Source organism: Rhinoderma darwinii, chromosome 3 (assembly GCF_050947455.1).
Source record: "Rhinoderma darwinii isolate aRhiDar2 chromosome 3, aRhiDar2.hap1, whole genome shotgun sequence".
Taxonomy (NCBI): Eukaryota; Metazoa; Chordata; class Amphibia; order Anura; family Rhinodermatidae; genus Rhinoderma; species Rhinoderma darwinii.
The window spans coordinates 36,097,908-36,124,809 of NC_134689.1; the positions used below are offsets into that span (position 1 = coordinate 36,097,908).

General features: G+C 41.1%; 1 protein-coding gene across 1 annotated transcript; it reads left to right on the plus strand.

Annotated features, from left to right (window-relative positions):
- Window positions 1-442: 442 nt before the first annotated feature.
- On the plus strand, window positions 443-25,096 carry LOC142748887 (protein diaphanous homolog 1-like). The gene is made up of 10 exons (XM_075856222.1): window positions 443-540; window positions 2,504-2,598; window positions 4,090-4,191; window positions 5,078-5,317; window positions 5,948-6,077; window positions 8,400-8,524; window positions 9,442-9,606; window positions 11,230-11,365; window positions 16,565-16,651; window positions 23,229-25,096. The coding sequence occupies exons 2-10, from the start codon at window positions 2,527-2,529 to the stop codon at window positions 23,393-23,395; spliced, it is 1,224 nt and encodes a 407-aa protein (XP_075712337.1). The 5' UTR covers window positions 443-540; window positions 2,504-2,526; the 3' UTR covers window positions 23,396-25,096.
- Window positions 25,097-26,902: the final 1,806 nt, after the last annotated feature.

A 26,902-nucleotide genomic window follows, 5' to 3' on the forward strand; every position in this document is an offset into this window, starting at 1 on the left:
TATACCAACGCTAGTGTTAAAGAAGCCTAAGGTCCCATGCGCACAAACGTTTTTTGTGCTCGCAATTCACCCGCAAATCTGCGGGTGAATTGCCGCCCCATTCATTTCAATGGGCCCATGCACACGACCGTGGTTTCCGCGGTCCGTGCAATGCCCAGGAGCCTGGACCGCAAAAAGATAGGACATGTCTTATTACTGCCGTATTTTGAGGTCCAGGCTCATAGAAATTAATGCACGGCTATGTGCACGGCCAGCGATTTGCGTGTGCGGCCTGCGGGTGACACTCCGCGGCCGCCCGAGCCGCAATTCACGGCCGTGCACACCACTACAATCGTTTGCATGAGGCCTTACTTGTCAAATGTTTCCATGGAGAATTAATGAACTGCAATTTAGTAGAAATGTTCGGTACTTAGTGTCCACTTATTCACTTCATTTGTTCTACAGGCAAGAAAGAACAAGAAGTTGAGGAAAAGAAAGGCCCACCAAAGAAAAAGGCAAAAGAACTCAAAGTACTGGATTCAAAGACTGCCCAAAATCTGTGTACGTTTCTGCAGTTTATTGTTTTATGCTCTAGGGTTTTGGTCATGCGTTCCTCCTTAGGGGATGTTCAGATGCAATGGAAAATTACCAGTGCGGATATGGAGGTGTTACATGCGGATTTTGCCGCAGATTTTTTTCCTTTGTGAATCAGTGGCAAAAATCCATAAGAAATGTGCGAAACATTTGGCATACCGTGCGGGTCTTTTTCACCACATGTGAATAGGGTTTTATAAATGAAGGAATTAGCTCTGAAAGTGGCTGGTAAATATCTCACGTCAGGGGTGGACAAATTGCTGAAATCTTTAGAAGTCCGTTAGGAAGTCCACGAGCCACTTAGAATTTCTTTGTGGCAAGAGAATAAGAAATTCCACAGGCATTGAAACAACCCAAAGAGTTAAGTTGTCAGATGTCCGGGGAATGAAGGATCGTTCATGTCGACTTACGATCCTTTCTTCTCATTCCACTTTTCCCATCGAGTGGCCATGCACGCTCGGCCTAGCCCCGTGTGAATGTGTATGGGGGGGTCAGGAGGAATAGCGGTCGACCGAACGAGCATTCTGTCAACCGCTATCTAAGGTGTGTGGCCAGCGACACGCTGGTACCTGGTCCCTGGGATTTTCTCCGCTGTCTTTTGTTGACATTTTGGACAGGCTTTTGCTGGTTTTCATGCATTTTGGGTATAGACACATCACATGTCGCATTAATGTACTGTATATATCTCTAGTTATGTGCTTATACTGTACAGTGTTAGAGCTTGCTCTATGAAATACTTGTTTTTGATTTCTGAACATCAGACAAGTTAGACCAACTCTATAGACTATAAAAGATTCATTACAACCTTGACCGATGCTGGCGTGATACACAATACAGTGTTCAAAAGAGATGCAGGACAATGAAGCAGATGGGAAAGTTCAGTAGAAAATCCTCCAGCTGTTGCTCTCCTGCCAGCAGAATGAAAGTTTAGCTTTGCGTGGTCTACACCTGCTGTCAAACACACAGCGTGTAACTTGCCCAAGGCCTGGTGGTCGTGGACTTGGCATATGTCATTGTCGGGAGGAAGGTAAACTGACCGTTCTGTGGTCAGTGACCCTGCAGAAGATAACACAAATCATGATTTCATGTGTAAAGGCATGAGTGTTCTATATTCTCCATGTTATCGGACTCCATAGAAGGAGCGCACGGTGTAGAATACCGCTAAATCTGAAATAATTTTTTAACTCACTCCAATCAGATGTTATATTGCTGAACATTGCTTGTCTTCAGATCCAGCGGACCATTCTACACAACACAGACCGGTTTCTGAGACATCTTAGTTTTGAAATCTGAAAAAGGAAGTCATTCAATTAGTAGTAGCTCTGCTGAGTAGCCATTAGGTTTTTATGCCATAGCCAGTGGAACCATAAATAGAATTGTACATGTTAAAAAAAAAGTCCTGTCACCTTTCATTTTTTTTCTTAAGTGTACAGTCAAATTTGTGTAACCCATTTTCTTTAAATCACGCCCTCCGTGGTATTCAAGGTGCCTTTTGCAAATATATAACGGGTGCCGCCATTGTTTACACTCAAACTCTGGGCGGGTTGTGTACACGCTGCTTCTTCTCTAGTGATCTCCTAGTCCGTATGGACAAGGGAATAAGGTTAGAGAGGCAATGTTTTATCTCCGTTTTGTATTTGCTTTGTTTCCTGGGTATAAAACCCTGTGTACAGAACAAATCATTTTTTTCTAGTCCATGTGCTGATGTTTTTCAATAGCCATACATTAATTTGACCAGATTATTGAATACAATTTTGCGAATAGCCGCCAAAACCAGCTCAGGAGATAGTGGATGGCATCATATATTTAGTGTAAGTAGGTGAATCATGTTACCATCATAGACTACAGTAGGGCATGTTTTTGTTTTTTTTTAGCTTGTTTGCATCAATTTAATCTGTGTAATTATAATATTATTTTTTCTCATATACAGCTATCTACTTGGGTTCATTTCGTATGCCCTATGAAGAGATTAAAAATGTCATCCTTGAAGTTAATGAAGAAGTGCTGACAGAAACTATGGTTTCAGTGAGTGTTTTGCTTTCTTTTTGTTTTTTTTGGTATTTTTTCTCTGTCCAAAAACTTTGCAGTCATATTGACTGGACAGTCTCTCTGGGGTCGCTGTGGAGTATATCCAAGTAAATACTTCTCCTTCATTCCAACACCGCTCCTCTACGGCCTCCCAACTTCAGAATGGAGTGAGTAGATGCTGATGAGTGGCGCCCCCAACTCCAATCATTTACACTGTGCTGACCTCTAATTACGGGCATCAGAGTATGTCAGAGTGCCGCGTCCCCATATTGGAACCACGGAAAATCGGTAATCTGAAGTTCTGTCACATCAGTCATGGTTACTTATTGAGAGAGAATGTCAAGGTTAATGCAGTTATTCAGCCCAGACTACATATAGAAAGTGACTGTCACTTTAAAGACCCTATAACACATGAGTGAGGTTTTTATTGTGAATTAGTGGGAATTTTTACTTTTTCTCATTTGAGAATTGACAAGCAAATGACAAAGATCTTGGAAGTGCGGTCCTAACACATAATGCCCTGCAGAAGTCTGATGCCTTGGGAGATGTTCCAAAGACATACGAAGTTCTGTGGCGTACTATGAAACTGGTCTTCTGAAACGGGACTTAGACTCATGTGAATGATTACAAACGGAGTACAGCGCTCCGTGATATGTTCGCGCTATAAATGCAGGGAAGTAAACAATTAGTGGAACCTCAATGTTGAATGCATTAGATATTGAAATCATTGAGCATGTGCATCTCTAGAGAATTGTCCTGCCCAGTTGCTTAAAGAGGATCTGTCACTAGGTTATATAAATGTAACTTGTTTACTGACCTGAATAGCACGGTCTCCCTGATTCCAGTGCCGTTTTTCATGAACCCCCACTCGTGTCAGAGATATGGGCCACAGTTGTGTTTTCTCCCTATATGGTAATTTGCTGTAGTTGGCCAACAGGGTGTGAGCTACCCTCAAGCTGACTCACCCTGATTGGTCAGCATCAGAGGCAGGGAAGCTAGCTCCACCTCGTTGGCTAACTACAGCAAATTAGCCTATAGGGAGCCAACACAACAGTGGGCCATATCTCTGGAATGGGGAGTCCTGGAAAAAAACAAAAAACAGCGCTGGTATCAGGACGAGACAGTTAACAAGTTCAACTATGACCTATAGGTCCTCCTTTAATTTTCAATATAGCAGCGATCATCTGTGAACTTCTACACAAGGATTTTTAGTTTTGGATCTGTGTAAACTATTAAAATCTTCATTAGTGACATTATAACCTCGTGTACCTCAAAGACCGTCCTTGTCCAGAGACACCAGAGTCCAGGTTTCATATTTTTCAAATTCCGTTCATAAAATGTAAACTGAATTTAGTTTGGTTTCTATGGGTAGCAAGGACGCTTTTTCGTTTTTGGTACTTGAGAGCCAGTAATTCATGGACATTGTGTGTTTTTTTCATATTAATTTTACTTATTTGGTTTTTACATTTTTTTTATTTTTTTTTGTAGAATCTAATTAAGCAATTACCCGAAGCTGAGCAACTTCAGAGGTTGGCAGAGTTTAAGGATGAATACAACGACTTAGCAGAGCCTGAGCAGTTTGGAGTAGTGGTAAGCATGTTGTTGCTCTGAAAGGTTGGCTTTTACAGCATCCATAATCTTTGTCCTTCAATCGCTTTGCTCTGTCAAACAATAATTTTAAATGTATTACAGAATAGAGTTATGTATGTAATAAAGTAGCCGACTGCATCCGCATCACTTCAGGGAAATAAGTGATTTACTCTTTTAGGATTATTGTCACTCTTATTATTATCTCTTATCTGTATTATTTATGTTGTGTTCTAGTATATTATTGGTGGTGGTTTCTGTCCTGGTGCTAACCAAGACCCAGACCCCTGAGAATAATATATTCTTTGCATCACATATTTGAATAAATCTATTTGTTTGCAGTTTGGTTTTAGAGCATGTGCATGTCCCTTTGAGAGGTCACCCGCTCAGCCCTGTATTAGCCACGATCTAGAAGCAGCCATGGGTTATACATGCAGGTTCCCTTTGTGTTAACATCTGATCGGTGAGACCTTCAACATTCTGGCCGAGGTAGATTCCTAGAGAAAGGGAACGTGTCACATGGACCAATTTAACGAAGAGCATCTACAAGGTGTTCTTAGAGAAACTTGTAATGAATGCTACCTCACCAGACGTTCAGCATGCCAAGCACTCCACCTGTAGAGGCGCATGATGCAAAACCGAGACCAAGAGAGGCACTGATTGAACTGTATCACTGTGCAGGGCCACGGCAATTGACGTGGGCAATGTAATTCCCAATTGTTCATTTATTCATACCGTTCCAGGAGGGATAACAGAGGAATGGCACATGGTAGATCTGTAAGAAAAGATACAAGTGGAATTCACATTTTTACATGAGAACGCAAGTCGTTTTGCTATATATTTGTATCCTATTTAAAATGTTATTTTCTGCCCTTGCTTCATATTTCAGATGTGCACTGTCCCCCGCTTGAGACCTCGTCTGAATGCCATCCTGTTTAAGCTCCTTTTCAATGAGCATATCGAAAACATCAAGCCCGATATAGTCTCCGTGACCGCTGCGTGTGAAGAAGTGAAAAAGAGCAAAAGCTTTGCCAGCCTGTTGGAAATCACCCTGCTGGTGGGAAATTTTATGAATGCCGGATCCAGGAATGCTGGTGCTTTTGGTTTCGATATTAGCTTCCTTTGCAAGGTGAGAAACCTACATAGTCTAGCAAAAAATAATAATTTGTGTGTGTGTTTATGTATATATATATACACACACGACTGCGCTATTGATTCCGTCGAAAAACGGAAACCTGCCGGAATGGTGACAAACGGAAACCATTAGCAATGTTTCCGTCACCATTGATATCAATGGTGATGCAAACGGGAGCTAAGGTTTCCGTTTGGCTTTCCATTGAGGGGGTTCTACTGATGGAACCCTCTGACGGAACCCCTCAACGGAAAGCCAACGCTGATGTGAACAGGCCCTTAACTTTATCCTCATCTAACATACAAAGGCCTGCAGAATGATGTTCTTCATGTCCGTGGAGAGACTTCTTTATCTGCCACACAATTGTCCAGGGCAGCTACACTTCAGGAAAATACCCTTAGAAATGTTTTTCTGGTTTCTGTTGGATTTTACTCTTCTGAATTTTCACACTTAAAGGGGTTGTGTCATAATGACCATCCCTGCCATATGTCCTGTTAGGGCATATTAACATAATAGACTTGCTCAACAGAATACCGCAGTGGCTTTCACAAATTAGGAATTCTACAAGTAGTTACCACCAATAGCTCCAGTTTGATAACTTTTTATTTATTTTTTCCCCTCTTAAAGCTTAAAGATACCAAGTCGGCTGACCAGAAGACCACGTTGTTACATTTTCTAGTTGAGACCTGTGAACACGACTACCCTGATACATTACAGTTCCCAGATGAGATGGTCCATGTAGAAAAAGCTAGTAGAGGTAATCAATATTAAGGGAAATGAACCCTAAAGGAGATCTACCCTAGCGTGTGAATGCAATGTCAAAAGTAAATATATAAGAGCTAATTAGCATATGGCTGACACAATTCCTGCCCCAGAAAAATGTGTTGAGGAAATAAAATCGACTTAATGCTACAATGTATTAAATGTGTAGAAACCCTAAGGACCCCTGTTTCACGGCTGGGCATTGTGGGTACGGACAGCCGCGGAGAGTCACCTGCATTTGCAGGCTGTTATCCCATTATAAAGTATGGGAGCACGGTCCGTAAGATCAAAAAATATGACCTGTCCTATTTTTGTGGGTCATTACTACAACCCGGACGCCTTCCCGTAAATATACGGGAAGGTGTCCGTGGCAAATAGAAATGAATGGGTCCTTACTTTGATCCCCAATTACGGTCCATAATTGCGGATCAAAATTAGTCGTGTGCGTGGGGCCTAAATAAGTATGTGAAGGTAAGGAGCACATCTAAGTGTTATGTGACTGGAATGATCCTTTAAGCCCCCCCCCCCCCTCGCCTGTATTTGAGTCATTTTTATTGAATTTTTTTACTATTTTACAATTTATTTTTTTAGCACATTACTGGTACACAGTGTTTCGTGTTGTAAGGACAGGCAGAACATTTTCAAGGTCTCGTATCTCCTGTGATTAATATTTTGAGAACTGATAGACTCCGATTTCCATTTGTTCCTTTTCTTGTTTAAAATAGTAGAATCCGTTCTTTGCATTTCCACTGCATGGGAAGTATAGTACATGGCAGCCAAATTTAAAGGGTTTGTCCAGTTTAGAAAACCCATATCTGTGTCCTTCCCTGTCCTGAGCAGTGGGACCACCTTCTTTGAGGTTGATGGAAATGGGTTGTCTTCACGAGCCATTCCCTTTAACACCTTAACGCATTCTCACATACATGTTCGTGACCACCTTTAAGAGAAAGTATTTAGCGCGCTCACAGACTGAAAGCTTTAGAAAGAGGGGCCGGCCCCCTCCGACAGCCCATCCCACCCGTGCAAAGTGATCGCGCACTGCTGATGGTTGTTATGGCAGTTTGGAGGCCTAATGAAGGCCCCCAGGTCTGCACTATTTATTCTAAGGGGACTAATAAAAAAAAAGTGTTTTTAATGTGCAAAAAAAAGACTAAAAGTTAAAGCAAAAAAAACTTTTTCGCGTTTTTTCTAGGAAGTACTCTAAAAAAAAAAAATTTACTTAACTGTTATCGCCGCATCCATAAAATTCGGAACTTTTACAATATAATGTTATTTAACCCACACGGTGAACTCTGTAAAAAAAAATAAAAAATGAAATGCCAGAATTGCTTTTTGATCACCTTAGCTCCCAAAAAAATGGCATCAAAAGTGATCAAAAAGTTGCATGTACCCCAAAATGGTACCAGTAAAAACTACAGCTCGCACCACAGAAATAAGCTCTCATATCGCTCAATCGATGGAAAAAAAATTATGGATCTCAGAATGTGGCGACAAAATGCAAATAGTTTTTTCTTTCTAAAAGTGGTAAAACCATAAAAACACTATACAAATGTGGTATTGCCGTAATCGTATTGACCCGTAGAATAAAGTTAACTTAGTCAATTTTACCACATGATGAATGCCTTTAAAAACGAAACTTAAAAAGCAATGACGGAATTGCTGTTTTGGGCCCTTTTCATCCCACAAATATTTTTTTTTTAGTTTCCCAGTACATTATAGGGTACATGAAATGGTGTCATGAAAAACTACAACTCGTCCCGCAAAAAAATAAAAGCCTTCATACGGCTATGTTTACGGAAAAATAACAAAAGTTTTGGGTTTTGGAAGTCGGGGAGGAAAAAATGTAAAATTAAGAACCAAAAATTTGCCTGGTCATTAAGATGGGATATGGGGAATCTGTCCTTTTTTAAAAGACTTGTTTTCTTTTGAGATGTCCTTGCACATTAGAGACAACCATATAACTGTAAGGAAGACGTGTTTAGTATGCTTACTGCGTATATATGACCACTCTGCTCCCCCCTGACAGCGTATGAAAGCAGAATGTTAATATAGAGTACAATAAAGCCGTGACATCAAGGACTGAGGGACTGGCTGTTTACTACAAGCCGGGGGTGACTAGTATAAGAACTACTTCATCCATTCATCCTCCTCTATGCTGATGGGGTCACGTCCAGGTTTTGTTAAGTAGGAGAGGTCCTCCATAGCTTTTATCATGTGGTGAACATGGAGTTTTGCGTTTCGTTGGTAATCTGACATGTAATCGTATAGATACTTGACTATGTGTTAGTCTTTTTTTTTTTTTCTTCTTCTATTTCAGTCTCTGCTGAAACTTTGCAGAAAAGTTTGGATCAAATGAAAAAACAAATTGCAGATCTTCAGCGAGACATTGAAAGCTTCCCCCCATCAAACAATGAGAAGGATAAGTTTGTGGAGAAAATGACTATATCCTTTTACCACCATTAACCATAACTGACATGTTTTGAATGGAGTTGCACAACTATGGGCATTTCTCCTTTTATAAGCTATTCAAATACAGCGTTCAGTACTAGTCATAGCATCAAGAATTCAGTGTCATGAGTAAATTTCCATACATGTTACACTGACATTACTGGGGCTTTTCTATAACAGAATATAATGGGAAGCCTGTACTTTGTGTCCAGTACACTGAGGATAATCCACCAAGGGTAGAAGTAGTAGGAGATTTCATGCCTCTTCTGCTTTTGTAGGTAATGATTCTAAGACTATAAATGCTAGTTAAATGTTAGTTATTTAAAGGGGTTTTCCCAGAATTTACATTTATCAATTGATCACCTATACACGGGATAGGTGATAATGTTTGATCACTGGTACCCTGACCGATCACTAGAACAGGGGTCATGAGTCCTCCGTTCCTCGTTCTTTCAGGAGGAGCTTGAATGGAGCAGTAGTCGAGAAGCGCCCTGCCACTGCATTAAATGTCTATGGGGCTGACGGAAACAGCTGAGCGCTATACTCCATCTCCGTCAGTCCCAAAGACTTTGAATGGAGCGGTAACATGCATGCTCAAAAACTGCTCCCTTCAAGCTCCTCACTACGATCAGGACCCCTGTTCTAGTGATAGGTGGGGCCCCCGGCAATCAAACCTTTATTACCTATATTGTGGATAGGTGAAACATGTCAACTGTAGGAAAACCTCTTTAAGTTAAAAATAAATATGTTGGCATAAACCACTGGGTATATGCATATTGACCCCTGTGAAACCAAACACCCTTTTATATGCCCTTTTTTTTTAATGTAGGGGACCTATAGGCCCCATTTATATATTATTTGCAGAGGTGATCTATATGAACCACGTTTTTGCCTTGACTGATTTATTTTACATATTTGTTAAAGAAGCCCAGGAACAGTATACAAAGTTATGCATGATGCATGACAACATGGTGTCCTCGTTTCAAGAAATCGGGAAGTACTTTGTGTTTGACCCCAAGAAGGTCACTATTGAGGAGTTTTTCCTGGATATGCACAACTTCCGGAATATGTTTGTGGTATGTTTTAGTGCTGTAACCTAAATGCCTATTATTCAATGCCTGCGGTTATATAAAAATCGATATATTTTTTATTTTCCTGGTTATAAGACATTGGATGATCACATTAAATGGGAAATTGCAGCTGTGAACATTTATCTATTAACAATGTAAGTTATAGATTGGTGGGGGACTGGCCACATCCGTCCCAACCCCTCAGCATGTTTACAGTGGGTAGAAGTTGTATGGAGTGGTGGTTGAGAATGTGGGCTGCCTCTCCATGCATATTTATGGGTAGGTACGGAAACAAGTGCTTGGCTGTTTCCGTGGGTACCATAAAGTTCACAGCAATGTTATCATGCTGGTGATAGGGTCTTGTGTCCCGTATTCTAGAAATCTATGGGTGGTCCCCCACTAATCTAACATGTATTTAATCCTGTGAACAGAAGAAAACAGCCTGCTGTTTAATTTAGGGTAGCGGGCATACAAATATGTTGGTGCAATTTTTTAGGGTGCCTGGATAATATTGGATTAGGGCCCTTTTACACAGGCCATTGATCAGGGAAACGAGTATTCATATAAAGGCTTGTTCCCGATCATTGCCCTGTGTAAACAGTGCAACGATCCAGCCAATGAGCGATTTGTATCATTTATGCAGCAAGAAATATTGTTGGCAGTACATCTCCGTGATGAAACTACCGCTCGTCCCTATACATTAATTTATAATCCTTTCTCCTTTTGAATGTAGCAAACGAGCACCGATCAATGTGCTGCCTCGTTGATCGGTGCTAGTTTTTTACGGCCCATAAGGTGGGTGCAATTACTCACTATTGAGGCCACCAAAAATCTGATAAGCAGCCAGAAAATAATTTAATTGTATATACCCTTCTCTCTGAGTCCTCTAATCACTAGTTGAACAGTTGTGTAGGGGAACTGCACAGATGCCCTAATCTTGAAGTTGCCCTAATCTTGAAGTTGTTGTCAGAGATACGGAAAAATGTACAATTTCTGATGCTTTTTGGGGGTTTTGTCTATATCTCTCACAAAGGTTTTTTCCATCATGGCCATTTCCTGGTTAGGTGGTCGGAAGTTACGGAAACAGCCGAGCTACACTGTTTCCGTAACTCCCATAGAAGTAAAAGGGAGTTATGTAAACAGTGTAGCACGGCAAACTACGCTGTTTCTATGTCTCCCGAGTACTGTAAACAGCGTAGCTCGCTGTCCTGCGCTATTTCAGTAACTCCAATTCTTTTTTTATGGGAGTTCTGGAAACTGCATTAATTAGTGAGCTCGGTTGTTTCCGTAACTTCCGATCACCTAACCAGGAAGTGGCCGGGATGCAGCGGGAGCCAAGCAAGGTGGAACGGGGTTTAGGGGGCGCCGTTCTAGAAATAGGTGCAGGTTCCAGAGGTGGGACCCACATCTATATGACATTTATGGCATATCCTTTGGGTGTGCCATAAATGTTCAAGATGGGAAAAGCCTGAGCCTGTCTGGATGACATGTCGAGGGTTTTGAAATTAATCATTGGTATCAGTATTTAGTTGTGATGGATATAGTTCCCCGAAGCCAAGCCATAGTAAATTGTGGGATCATTTATATAACACCTTTTCTTATGAAATCTTTTTTAATTCTGCCATATAGCAAGCTCTCAAAGACAATCAGAGAAAACGTGAAGCTGAAGAGAAACTCAGACGAGCCAAGCTAGCCAAGGAGAAAGCCGAGAAAGACAAACTAGAGAAACAACAGAAGAAAGAGCAATTAATAGACATGACTGCAGGTAAGTACTCCTCCTCAAGCTGCCCGTGCTGGGTACAGTGCAGACATCGGTGACCCCTGGTATTGCCAGAAATAATAAATGAGAATTCCAGTTATCTTAAAATCACAATCAGAACAGACAATATTTATTATTTTTGTAAGCTGCAAATAAAAAACTATAATAATTATCAGTGGCGTAGCTAGCAGGGGGGACAGTGGCACCCGGGCCCACTAAGATGGTGGGGCGAGCCACGAATGCCCCCGCAACGACCCACGCCTTGACAGACGCGGCCATGCCACAATACTCTTCAATCTAGCAGACGTGCCGCACGCTAGGCACGTCTGCTAGAGCACACCTTTGACGCTGCCCGCCAGAGAGGAGCCGAAGAAGCCTGCGTGTTAGAGAGGGTGATCAAGCAGCCCTCCCCAATAATGAATGGATACAGGGATGATTATTTTTGTATACAGGGATAATGGCTGATATATACAGGGATCATGGGGGATGATGGCTGGACTACCCATCATCCCTGCATATAACCCCCATCATCCCTGTATATAACCCCCATCATTCCTATATATAAAGCCCATCATGCCTGTATATACCAGCCAGGGATCATGGCTGGTATAAACAGGGAAGATGGTGGTTATATACAGTGATCATGGCTGGACCAGCCGTGATCCATGTATATAACCCCCATCATCCCCGTATACAACCCCATCCTCTATATATATTTATATATATATATATATATATATATATATATATACCAGCCATCATCCCTGTATGTAATCCACATCATCCCTGTATATAACCCCCATCATTCCTATATATAAAGCCCATCATGCCTGTATATACCAGCCAGGAATGATGGGGGTTATAAACAGGGATGATGGCTTGTATAAACAGGGAAGATGGTGGTTATATACAGTGATCATGGCTGGACCAGCCGTCATCCATGTATATAACCCCCATCATCCCCGTATATAACGCCATCATATATATATATATATATATATATATATGTACCAGCCATCATCCCTGTATGTAACCCCCATCATCCCTGTATATAACCCTCATCATCCCTGTATATAACATCCTGGTTCATGTTTTAATTTTTTCTATATTGCCCTTGGGGTAAAATGGGGAAAGATGTGTGTATTCTCCACAGAGGGCTGTATCAGTTGGGTGGTTACTGGGCTGCACATCCCGGGCCATGTAATTCCAGGCCATATAAACTTATTTAAACTTCGATCCTCATTTGCTGATCTCCGAGGCCTCCGATAAATCTCATGTTAGTATACATGATACATTCATTGGGATTTATATATGAAACCTGCCATTATGTACAAAAGTATGTAAGCACAAAGTCCACTCCATCTGTATCCCCTGAGATGAGTGTACAGGGACCATATTATAACCGAGGATATAGGGTATTACTTGAGGTTACTTGAGCCTTATTTATACAACCTTACAACCCCCTATAAGAATGTTTTCTGTAGAAAGGAGATTTAGAAAAATTCTTGTTCTAACGAACCGCGTAAAAGGTCGTCTGACCTGATCCCCCGGAGGGCGCTCTCCCCTGGTTTCCATTACACCGTCACAGTACGTGACATTTTCTATATAAAGAGACCAATATTAATCCTCTGCATATTTTCTACATTTCGGACACAGAAGATTTTGTATATTTCTCGACGCCCTGTGTGAGACGCAATATTAAAACTGGCCACATCCTAAACTCCACAATGTAAATGCTTCATAAGCTATTTTGTAAATTCTTCTTCTACGGTTATAAACTCCTCAGCACTGACACGTGAAGCTCGGGTTGGCTTAGGATCACTTTAGTAGACTTTTGTTTGGCCGTCTGATATTTCCATTTCTCAGAAGAATGCAGTTTGTTATTCATGAGGCCGAGGTTTCCTGTGGAGCTGCTCCGTGATGAAGGCCAGATGCTCATTCCAGCTTGTGGATGGAGCACGAGAGCCCTAATGACACCAAAAAAACACAACGCTTTTAATATTACAGAAGTCCATGCATGTCCACAGATAGATTAATACACGTGCCGCCGCCTTTGACAAACTTGACTCCTATAGTTACTCAGTTTAATAATTGTGTTCATTTACATAGTAGGATTGAAAAAGTTCAACCAAGGGATGGGAGAGGATGTGGATGAAAGAAGGGATATGGGTAAACTTCAGACCTTTTTGTTTTACTGCTATTTACCCAGAGGAAAGTAAGAAATGCAAAAGGTTTGAACCAATTTGCCCTAAAAAGGAAAAATTTCCCTCCTGATCCCGAGTTGTGATCAGACCGGATCAACATTAAAAAATAATTCTACACATTGGCATAGGAGCTCATATTATTTTGTTCCATTCATATATTTGCCATTCATATATTTATATAAGTTAATCATGTCCCCCCCCCCTTAGTCGTCTTTTTTCAAGGCTAAATAGGTTTAGTTCTTTTAATCTTTCATCATAACTTAGATTCTCCATGCCCCTTATTAGCTTCGTTGCTCTTCTTTGTATTTTTTCCAACTCCAGGGCATCCTTTCTATGATCTGGAGCCCAGAACTGGACTGCATATTCTATATGAGGCCTCACTAATGCTTTGTAAAGTGGTAATAGTATGTCCCTGTCCCGCGAGTCCATGCCTCTTTTGATACACACAATATCTTGCTGGCCTTTGAAGCAGCTGATTGACACTGCATGCTGTTATTTAGTTTATGATTTACAAGTACACCCAGATCCTTCTCAACAAGTGACTCCCCCAGTGTAGCTCCCCCTAGGACATATGATGCCTGCAGGTTGTTGGTACTCAGGTGCATAACTTAACAGATGCATTTAACCAAGTGAATGCCCAAACACTCCGTGTGTCCAAGTTGAGTGGAGTTAGGCTTTAAATTTCACCCCCCCCCCCCTCGTCCTGAGATCAATAGCAGAATATAGGCTGTCTATGGAGCAACAGATCCAGACTAGAATAAAACTGTATTTTCTGATGTCGGAACATTGAATTAAAGTAGAACTTCTCTAAGAAGCGATTCTAATAAGAAAATATTAGGTTAAGGCCACACTGACTTTTTCCGCCTCTGATTTCTACGCAAATCTGCATATATTACAGGGCGATTTTCTTGAGGATGCATCAGATTTTATCCTAGTCTTTACAAAGGGTGAAATCCATGGTGAAAATCAGTAGCATTTCCACTAAAGATTGAGCATGCTGCGGATTTTACTATTTTTCTTCCACATTTGGATGGTGTTTTGAAAACCCTATCCACGTGTATTGTACTGTAAATTACCATAGATTTTCGGTGCACAATTTGCACAGAAAATCTGCAATTCTGTGGCGTTATGGGACAACTGTTGATGGAACTAGTGTACTAGTGTAGGTTCATGTGAACTTTATATGAACATATGTGGTATACTAGTGTACTGTGCCGTGTCTATTGGAAAGGGTTTATTTTTTCTTCTAACAGAAGCCGGCACTCTTATGTATAGAACATGGCTGGACTAGTAAAGGATAATAACTGTTTATAGAATATAAATAATTAGATGTTTACCTTTCATACAATCTTTTATATCGAGCCTTGTAATGTAGGTCAATGTTTAAACTCCCATTCCACCACCAGATGGCGACATTGGCAGTTATTTTTTTTTCTGCAGTCAATGTGCCAATGACAGATGTCCTAATATACGTTTATAGATTCCGGTTTCACATGTTGCTATGGAGATAGTGAGGCAAGGACACTGATTATTTCAGGGTTAACTGTTGTTTTCCTGGAACACGACCGTCATTTATAAAATTCCCTTCCCATCCGCTGACTAAGCAGCATTAGAACTATCCAGAAATACACAGAGATGGGGGTCTTTATTATCATCTAAACTGATGGAGACTGCGAGATGCTATAGATTGCAGAATGATCTTATCTTGTACATTAAGTGTTTTACCATTGCAATATATAACCATGTTAATTGGAACTTGGCTCCTTAATTAAAAGAATGCTTAAAAAAAAAGTGCTATCTACGCTATTCAAGCTCTAGAAACTGCTGTGCAGTTGTTCGTTTGTCCAGCAGAGGGAGCACGGATCTAGTTTTTGCTTTTTATCTAATATAACCTTTCACCCCCTCCCCCTCTTTCCTGAGCTTGTGCAATGCAGACAGAGGGGAGGATCATCCTGCACTGCAGTGAAGGCCATAGAACGCAATCAAGAAACGTCAGGGAGAAGTTCCCATAACTCATGTTATCCCCCTCCTCCCCCTGCTTTGGGCTCCCCTCCAGAGCGTGGGATTTCTTCCTTTTGTGCTGCTGATTCATGAATCCCTGTGTGTGTCTAAGACGCGTGCTAAACGCCTGACCGAAAATCAATGCAAATGAGAAATATTCTGGTTAAAGCCATAAGATAAAATACAGTAATATGCCATGTGTCGGTCCTGGAGCGCAGGGAACTGCAGAAAGCTATTCTATATGGGGTATTCAGTATCGACAACATATACAGCATGCCCCAGTTCATGTATAAACGCTTTCATTGTATATGCAGGATGAAGATATCACTGACCCAGATGTGTGTTGGTGCATTCAGCCGTCTGGGCATGAGAGCGTATACACGTGTATTCATGCACACTCTGATTTCCCTCTAGGCCTATACAACATCTTGGCTGCTCGCCCCCATCCACATCTCATTTAGCTAAATGGCGGCTTTCTAAAATAAATATGACATACTACATAGGAGTCTGAGACATATAGATATGTTACGTGCAGAGAGATGGGTTACAATATATTTTGCACACAAAAAAAAAGGTATGATCAATTAAAGGAGCTCTAACTATCTAGTCTGCATCTTATAAGACAAGCTGACAATATCCTTCACAGTAGGTTTAACCCTTTTGAACCATATTATTTGGAGGTATATAGAGAAACAGTATGGACTAGGAGCGTTGATTTGGAGCTCTATACAACTTGGCGGTTCTACGGGGTCATAATACGGAAGCGTGCATGTAGCCCATTTATTATACTGATAAGGACGACGGGTGTGGAGTCTGTTCATGAGCAGCTCTCACTCCCACCGCCCGTCTATGAGATATATTTTGCTGCCATACTTACTACTTGTCTGTTCACGTCATTTGCAGAGTTGATCCCAGCGTGCTTCACATTAACAGTCTTGATACTTTGCTGGTTTTATTCATAAGTAACTATTGACGTCTTTTTGTTGTGTTTTCTTTACAGAGGGCGATGAGACCGGCGTGATGGACAGTCTACTAGAGGCGCTGCAGTCCGGAGCCGCCTTCAGGAGAAAAAGAGGTCCACGCCAAGGTAATCCCCTAATAACTACAACACATTGCTAGGGAACATAACCTATCCATTTTATTTTTTATTATTTCCGTTATTTCATATTTTGTACTTTTATCCGCTGATATATTAAAGTTTTTTTCCTTTGTGACTTTTCCATCACCAGTTTTATCTTCCCTGTAGTGTCGCGTGGCTACAATAAGCCGATCTGCCCTCTTTTACTACTTTGATATACCGTAGTTTCTTATTTTAGAGAACACAGTCCTGCCTGGTAGTATACTGAAATGGGCAGTATATATTCAGAAGCTGTCAGGGGCAAGAACATCATTTAATAATAGAGTATTCCCCTGTATCGATTCCAGAGCTTCTGCTCCTAAAACGTCAAAAGTCTGTGGTTCAAAGTTTTGGTCCTTTGGACCCTTAGGCACCATGCACACGAACGTGCTTTCGCGGCCGCAGTTCCCCCGAAAATCCACGGGTGAATTGCAGCCCCATCCATTTCAATGGGCCCATGCACACGACCATGGTTTCCACGGTCCGTGCATGGCCCAGGAGCCTGAACCGCAAAAAGAGCAGACATGTCTTATTACGGCCGTGTTTTGCTGTCCAGGTTCATAGGAAATAATGCACGCGGCCATGTGCACAGCCTGCGATTTGCGGGTGACACTCCACGGCCGAACCGAAAATCACGGCCGTGCACATGGCTACGGTTGTGTGCATGAGGCCTTAGAGGAAAACTCTAGGCAAATTTAATATTATGCCTAGTGCAGAGTCTAAGGGGGGTTCCATGACAGAGTGATTTTAAGAGGGCCACAGAGATGTCATACGCCACCCCCTATACACTAGACATAACCATGTATTTATTTTACCTGGAGTGTAAAACCTGCTGTTTGCTTCTTATTATGGCCATGCAGTTTGGGCCAGGTGAAAAAAGTTGAAAGAGCTTGTGCAGCGGAAATTCACAATACAATGTGCTCGGTCTTGTGGAAGCGGTAATTAGCTGCACAGAAAAAAAGATGGCACCATTAAGTACTTGTGAATTTACCCTTACTAGCAGCATAACCAGGAGCTCCTAAAACATTAAAGGGTAACTAAACTTTTAAAAAACTTTTGCCATGTCATAGTGTCATGTCAGAAGTATTGATCGGTAGGGGTCCGAGCACTGAGACCCACACCAAGACGAAGTGGCAGAAGCGCTCGGATGAGTGCAGTGCCACTTTGTTTCTGATAGTCTTTTTACTCGGAAAGCCAAGCAAGCGTTGTACAGGCTCGATAGAAAACCTGATCAGAAACAAAGCAGCACAGCGCTCACCTGAGCACTACTGCCTCTTAGTTTTAGCGATCGGTAGAGGTCTCCGTGCTCGGACCACCACCAATTGAAAACTTCTGATGTTAAAAAACTACTTTTTACACATCATAGTGAGGCTGGATTCACACGAGCATGTTACGTCCGTAGAGGACGGAACGTATTTCGGCCGCAAGTCCCGGACCAAACACACTGCAGGGAGCCGGGCTCCTAGCATCATAGTTATGTACGACGCTAGGAGTCCCTGCCTCGCTACCGGACAACTGTCCTGTACTGTAATCATGTTTTCAGTACGGGACAGTAGTTCCACGGAGAGGCAGGGACTCCTAGCGTCGTACATAACTATGATGCTAGGAGCCCGGCTCCCTGCAGTGTGTTCGGTCCGGGGCTTGCGGCCGAAATACGTTCCGTCCTTTACGGACGTAACATGCTCGTGTGAATCCAGCCGCCCTATTATGTGTAAAAAGTAGTTTATAACGTTTTTAGTTACACTTTAAATGAAGTTATCTGCTCTGGCGCTTCCTTTTAAGATTTGGTTAGCCTGTGTTACAATCTGCTAGGATTCATTCCCCTTCTAAAGTTGTACGCTGGATGGAGGATTATTCTTTTTTTTATTTATTTTGCATGAGAAGATCATTTCACACAAAAACTTTTTCAAAGTACCTGAAAAAGCGAGACATGTTTCACATTTTTTTTTTTTTATATATTCCAACATGATTGAACATGACGTTTGCTGTTGTATAAATCATGATTCTTTTATTCCAGCATGTGCAGGGTGTGGTAGTTGCTTGACTAATGTTATCCGGCTTGATGACGGCAGTGATTAACACACAGATGCAGCCAATATAATGGACCAATAAGCTGCCCTTTTTCCCCATAACATCCAGAGTTCATGTTGATAAAATCTAAACTCTGGTTGCTGTGGGTAACAGCTACTTCTTCACTTATAGACCGCAGTTTTGCTATACAAAACTACTCTGCATCCTGTCTCTTTAAATGGCCCATTTTATGGATCAATGAATGTCATGAGTAAAAGGATCTACAAATAGAGACCATGGCAGATGCCCAGAATGACACCCCCAGGGTGAGATCTACAATGGCGTCGGTTCCTCCTCAGCCATTTCAGATTTCCAGGCAGTGAATAGATATCTCTGGCATTAGTAGATGATGCTTCTATTCTTACAAATATCCCATATTCCACCAGTTTAAACCAGATAGATTTAGCCGGTGGATGTGGTGGTTTCATGAATCAATGTATTGTATTTTTTTTATCCTCCGGGCCACACTATGAAGTCATCATGTGTGTGCTCGGGTCACGGTCAGACTTCCAAGGATGACATTGTTTGGTCGCTGTGTGTTCACAAGATGATAAAATATGAATTGGTCGCTGTCATGTAGTGTTGACAAGTCCAATGTTTAGCTTGTACTGGCGAGATGAGGGCTCCATGGTCAAGTGCCGCCAGTCCTAGAACTTTGTATTATTCAATCAAACTTTGTTTTCAATGCCACATTGTAGTCGAGTTGTCCTGGAGTTTGCATAGACATATTGGACGGGTCGGCATTCTCTTCTCTTAATCCTCTATTTCTTCCCATTAGACTCTCTCCTGTCCCTCAGTGAGGAGGAGGAGGAGGCACCAGACCTGGTAACGCTGGGTGCATTAGTGTGATGTGTTTGTGCCAATAACAATTTGTCCTTTTTTTTTTTTATTATTATTTTTTTGCTTAACATACCCAACGTTTCCATTATTTTATTTAAGAGTGTTACTTCCTGTTTGTATTTACAGCTAACATAGTTGGCAAAGCATGAAATTGTGCAGAGCCAAGTAACACTAAAGGATGGACTGAGAGCTGAATATTACTAACATAGATTTACCTTTATTGACTAAACTTATCGGCATTGTAATGACCTAAGTTTCATTCCTGTCCCCATATCATAGTTCATTATAATGGATACCAAAAATGACCATGAGCGGTGAAACCACTTATAGAATTTGTATTTGCGGACTCATTGACACACATTCATTGAAATACTTATATAATACTGTTGTAATGCAATCCACTGTATTCTGGGCTATGCGGCGATGATTCTTGGCCTCCAAAGTCACATGACTATTTTATCCATAAATATGAATAAAACCCAATGCGACCACAACACAACGTTGTCTACAGCTTCGACATAATAATCACAACCCATAGTCATTTGTGCAGTATCACAACTTTCCATTAACAGGTGACTAGGCTTGCACAGGGCCTCGGATAATAGAAGTCACCTTGGAGTTTGGGCCACTATAACCCCCGGACTGACATATTTGCCCCATCCAATCTCCGGATATAATGGACTTTTAGTTTTGCATACCGTACAAACTGCTTTGGAGTAAATCTCATGCCGACCAAAATCCAACCCAAGTACTGCTCCGACTATGGATCATGGATGGCCGCATTCAACAGCAATGGTGGACCAATGCTTAGAAAGTCTATCTCCCTTCTGTGTTGCTTGCCTGCTGTTTGCTGGTATTCTATCTTCAGTTTGTCAGCGATTTCATGTATTCCTTACCACTCTAAATGCATATTCTAAAGTTCGGGACTTGGCTTGGTTAACTACAGACTAACAATCGCCAAATTAAATGTAAAACATTCTCCGAATTATATTTTATTCTTTTTAGTAAAACTAGACTCTTACTAACAGATGAACTTCTCTGTATAACAACCTCGTGTGACTACTTTTCTCTTCTGCCTGAACAAGGGGATTGGCTTTTCAGGGGTTATACCCATCACAGTTAGTTCTGTTATATCGCTAGGATATGCGATCACTTTCTGATCGGTGGCTGCCCGACTGCTGGGACCCCCTGCCTATCTTGAGAATGAAGAGGCCGCATCGCTGGTTTAGAGTTGCAGGCCCTTCAATGGTTTTCCCTTCTCAGCGGTGCTCCCTGGCACCCCTATGTGAATTGGGGAAGCTGCAGTTCCCTGCACTGTGGGTGGCCAGGGCGCTATTGTGCAGGGAAAATATTTGTAGCGGACATAGCACTAAGTTCCTTCAATCTCAGGATTGGTGGGGGTCCTGGCAGTTGGTTACCCACCAATCAGAAGTGATGGCATATCGCTAGCATATACCATCACTTTCTGGGAAGTAATAATGGAGGCTCTATGGCAGTGGCCAGAATGGAGATGGTCCAAGGCCGACTCTGGTTCATCTCACATTAATTTATCAGCGCTGGGGTCAGAAAACCTTGTCAGAGGCTGTTCAGACTTGTATTTTACTGAGTGCAGAAGGAAGACAAACCAATATTTCTTTGCTGCTTGATGTGGCCGATGTAAGATTTGTTCTGTGTTCTTGCATGTTTGTTTGCTTGCATGTATTCCGCATGATCTACTTTACCTTTACCCACTAGTTTTCTCTGCAGGAGCTCGAAAAGTTTGAAAACAAAAATAAATGTTTTTGACTTGGTGACATTTTGTGAATTCCTCCTGTCGTCTAAATGTTCCAGCCTGAAAAAAAATATCTTTATAGCTCGTTTTATGTTTCAGTCTCCGTGTGTGAAAAGCCACAAGAGTAGTTTATATTTTTATTTACCCATTCACATAGCAGTAGAAGTTCAAGTTCCCTAAAACATCTGGAAATCCCCCTTACAAAATGAAGCCGCACTGGTGATCCGCTAATCTGCAGGTGTCCACGCCTGTCCCCTACAGCGGCTGCCTCACATGACGCCGTTTCATAAAACATATAATGGGTGGATCTTTTTGTTATATGTGAAGAAAAAAACCATTCCGATGCTGAAATGACTATCGTGTGCCCTCCCACCTCCTAGAATTATTGGGGTCAAATTATGATTTGTTTTGTTTTAAACTGACGGTTTGCAAATTATGTCAAAAAACATAATTTTGACAACGACCTGTTAACACACCCCAACAGTAACATCATCGGTAATAACTGAACTATATTGACTTTTTCATGGTTTGTTTTTATACATAGCAGAAGACCCCTTAGATACTGAACTGTAGGAAGAGCAGGGGGACAATTATTAATGCTGGCAAGCGTTCTGCTTGTATGCCCCCCCCCCCCCGCCATGCAGCATGCAACACATTCTCCAACAAGACGCACACCCAGTGGATGAATGTAATGAGGGCGAAGAACAATGCCAGCTCGGACCTGGCATTGGTGACTGGTACTTTTCTGATTAGAAAAGTGACATAAATAGTTAATAAATGAGCCACACTCCCCCCAACTCTAAATCCTTGCCAACTTTTTCTGACCCATTCTGATGCCATAAGGAAAATAAGCCAGTAGTTTCCCAAGACCACCAAACACCCCCGTAAATTCCTGCTCAGGGCACTGTAAGAAAGTGTGGCCTCTGTCTCGATTAAAATCCTGCTAGACTGATTTGCGGAGCATGACCACGACTTCCTCCAAGACACCTTACCCACTAAAGTGCTATGTCTGCAGCCATGTGGTCCCTCTCGGCTCCTCAGTTTACATAACGGGCTCAGTTGCAAATTGAAATACTGCAGCCATCCACACCTGATTTACCGGGGAGGTCTCCTATTGACATTGTCTAGTTGGGGCAACTATTATGTCTTAACCTAAATAATCACCTGTAAAGAAATCCAAATATATATCAATTCTATTTCTATGAACCATACTTATGACCATTCAGTCATCCTTTGTACTAAATACTGGTTAAGGGGTATTTCTTTGCTGTGTGCTGTCCCCTTCTTGTAAGCTAAAGGAGCTCACATCACTTATAATTGGTATGTGTGTTGAACTGTAGTCCTCTAAAGTAAAGAAACCATGGCTGATCCAAGACATTAATGCCATGATCACACACACTGTTTTGATGGAGTTTTTTGGTGCAGTATTTGGATTGTTTTGGGGTTTTTTTGAGCCAAAAACAGAAGTGGACACAAAATACGCATCAGTTTTTCCTTTATACCTTTCCATCCCTTTGGATCCACTTCTGGCTTTGGCACAAAAACTTCAACAAAACTGAGTGTGTGATCCTGGCCTAACGGACAAGCTCACTACATAGTAGAACTTTGAATTCCGCTTGGTATGTGAATGGAAAAAAACATAATGTCACGTAAGATCTTTACAGGATCTGTGAAGCGAAGTCACTTAACTTTCTGTATAGACTTAACCTGTAGAATGTCATCTTTCATTTTCTAATCTTTTAGCTGAAACCCAGTTCTCGGTAATGTATCAAGATCACACGTTGTAACGATTATGAAGGTGTAGATCCTACGTGTCTACTGCTCTGAACATCCGACTTACTGCTGTCTTTCAATATTCTCTTTTAGCCAATAGAAAAGCTGGCTGTGCTGTTACCTCGCTGCTAGCATCGGAACTGACCAAGGATGATGCATTAACAGCGGTGGTTGTTAAGAAGAAGAAACCTAATGAAGACTTGATTGGAATGGACATTAGTCACGAAGATAGTCCAGATATGCTTGCGCGTTCCAGTTAACCATGCAGTGTGATATATACATATAACAGCTGAGCATGTGGGATACCTCATAGGAAGTATGGAGAAGAATTTCAACACCAAGGCCATTTTCCAAAGGCTCGTGTAAAAGAGTATGTGTTTAACATATGGTTTGCGGTGTTGGTCATAGGAGGGCGGTGCTAATCGAAGTCTTCATTTTCTAGAAATGTTTTCTTTTCGTCTAAATGTGGCATGTGTTGGTAACATAAGCTTGTTATGTGGTACAACAGTGTGCAGGGCATCATTACAACCAATTACTTGTTGGCGTTTCGGCATGACGTCCTTCACATGCAGAGAATGGCCTAGACCGGACAGACAACCTAACCAAAGTATGGACTCGTGTACGTACAATTCTGCCTTAATTCTTCTGTTTGCTTACCTCTTAAGGATGGAGAAGATCAATATCACTGTAATGTAAATTGATATTTTATTTATCCTGGTATTATTGTAATTGCACAGTTCATCAGATATCATTGATTTCATTGGGTCTGATTGAATTGGTACTTTAATTGCTGGAAACTTCTCTGCGTACACAATGTATGTCCTACTGTTTGCTCTAAATGTAGTCTCTTGACGACCCCTTGATGATAACTTCTTACCGCGTCCTACAGATATGTAAGGCCATATTTTGTATTTTTTCAGCTTGTTCTTTTGATGGCGTGTGTCACACAGGATTAATATTACAAAAATTCTTGACCTGCTGACACCACTAGGCCTGTAATACTTCCGATACCTAGTGGTGAACCTATGTTTTTAAATATGTTTACCGGGGACTTTGGGCTTAGAAGAAGACCATGTACTAATCACTTCATGCGATGTTCACATTATTCTTTTAATCCCTGGTGGATTGAAATGGCGTGTTATGCAAGCTACAGTATTCCCAACCAAATCTAGTGATTTCAGTCTATACATATCATCAACATATCAATCCCGCTCTAGCTCCATAGACTCTTGTATTTTCTTTGCACATCTTTTTTACTTTTGAAAACCTTTTTTTTTTTTTTGTTTCTCTTGGAAATGTAACTATTTGGGGATTTTAAAACCGTGTTCTTGAATGTAATATATGACCCTGTGCAGGAAGATGATCATCCCTTCATTGACCGCTACAAGCCTTTGGCCTGCCAGGTAGCCTCATCGTCTCCTTGACTATTCAGCTATCTTCGCTTTTACTTTGGAGCACATTCATGTTCCGGTTCCAACTATAAAACAGCAAAAATATTTAGTCAAACACTGCAAATAAAAAAAAAAAGGAAAATGTGTTTCCAGAATGCTGTATTATGTCATTTAAAGTTGTTTTATTTTATACATGAATATATTATTGATTTATAGGATTATTATATTTAGGATTCTACAGTATTTCAATATGGAAGCACATGACAGTAATATAATTTGATCATAGGCTTTATTGCATTGTATCTTATTAACGGTTGACCCAGCTATGCTGCATCAGTACTAGGTGGGCTCCATTAGAATGTATGGGGTAGGAGCACCATCATCGTCGATATATACAACCGTTCATATCTAGTGAATTTTTAGGAAGACTTTAGATCCACTAAACCTTTATAGTCACAATTTTTTTTGTTCGGTAAATTTTGTGGTTCTGTGGTTATGGTTAAATAATATCCGATGTAGGATGTGTTTTTTGTTTTTGTGGTTTTTTTTAAATAAAAAATAACTTGAATACTTTCTTTCCCATCGACTCATATTAAAAGTTTACCAGCTGGTCCACAGTCGGAAGAATTCCCATGGCACGTTATCAGTAGGACCCAAACTTTTTAAGTCTTTTTATAAAATGATTGAATGTTTAATCATTAAGCACAAAAAATTAAGCACAATTTAAACACCAGCACCGAGTAAAGGAAAACTAGGAGATAACATACAAAATTGTGCTAAAATTAATATTATCAAATTTTTTAAAAATAGAACAATGCTAACTAGTAAGGAAAGGGCACTGAAGCCAAATTGCAGAATCAAAATGTCGGCTGGTTTCTCTGAGATTTTTAAATAACTTGGAGAACTGTAGTCAAAATTTGGAATGTCCGGTCGCCATTACTGTGTGTGTGTCATCGCCAACCGAGTATAAGGCTATAGTCTCGCTAGGTTGTTATCCCAACACGTCTATTACCAGTTCTAAATACTCGGGCAAAGAACTGGTTATACTTGCCTTAGTACGATGAGGTGGAGATCATTATGACCTTTGTCAAGAGCTTCTGAGGGTCACTAGTGATTACCACCACACACGGAGGAATTCTATCTGAACGAAGAGGTGTCTCCCCAAATAAAAGTGTAAATTGGAGAAGTCACCATGTACGGCCGGCTTTATGCCAGTTATCCGGGAGTTATAACCAGCCTCTACCCAATACAGTACCGGAAACCTGGCTTGTATATGCTTTTCCTATCCGGTCATTGTGACAGTTGTCGTTGCATTTTATGCTCCTGTATATTCATGTATAAAGTGTTTTTTGTGCACTAGACTGAACAAATATTTTGTTGTATATGGGCAAGATCATTGAAAAAATCCAAAAACAGAAGACACATCCTGATAACATTATATTCAGTTTAGATCTACGACAGGTAGGATCTTCAATTCTTCGTATTGAATAGATCTATTGCAGTTCTCCAATGATGGCCGCTTAAGTTTCACTCTGATTGAAATAACTCAATTTGCCAAAATCCTTCTGCATTAGGACCATGTACATCAGGTGGGTTGTTCCCCACTGCAGCTGTAAATCGATCAGGAAATACATATGGGTGTTTAAATTACAGAATTTTGATAGGAAACTTTATATATTTATGTTTTAGACTCTGGAACCTATTTCCGGATCACATTATGCATCATCGTTCATACTTTAGTTTTACAATTTTTAGTTTGGTGTTTTAGTTCATGTCTCAAATATATTTTTTCTACTCTTCTGAATGTTCTGGGTGCTGGGCTCCCCGTACTTTAACAGCATTGTAAAATAGGATAACAGACTTTTATTGATTTTTTTTTTACTCCATAAGCACATTGATGTATTATCAGTGGTGTTTATTTAGCATATCTATGTGAAACCACATGTATGCGTGTGAAATATTTGTGGCTTTTGATAGAGCAACTGACAAACATTATGCCTTAAAAAGTACGTCCGGTCCTCTATGTAAAACAGGGGATTGTATAAGTATCCGTTCCCTAACATAGTGGTTTTGACCGGCAACTGGGTCGGGGCTTCATATTCGGTCTGGTTGCCCTGTATTTCAATTCACAGCACCATTCAATTTGTAAATGGGATGCCGACTACATACTGTCATAAAACAGCCGGTGGTGAAGGGTTGTCAGGGTTACCTGTGGGATATTGGAGCCCCAGTAGCCGCCCTGCGGTTGTTATGCATTTTTCCTAATATTTTTGGGAAAGGAAATACTCTTTAAAGTAAATAAAAATCCCCTGGGTTATGGCATCTCTTGTCTCCCTTTACATTGATCTTCCAGTCTGGCATGGGGGGGGGGGGGGG

Bases quoted from the DNA above. Each gene is read 5' to 3' on its own strand.
- LOC142748887 (XM_075856222.1), top strand. From the start codon at position 2,527: ATGCCCTATGAAGAGATTAAAAATGTCATCCTTGAAGTTAATGAAGAA. The intron at 2,599-4,089 runs GTGAGTGTTTTG...TTTTTTTTGTAG, and splicing joins TGACAGAAACTATGGTTTCA to AATCTAATTAAGCAATTACC. The intron at 9,607-11,229 runs GTATGTTTTAGT...TCTGCCATATAG, and splicing joins ACTTCCGGAATATGTTTGTG to CAAGCTCTCAAAGACAATCA.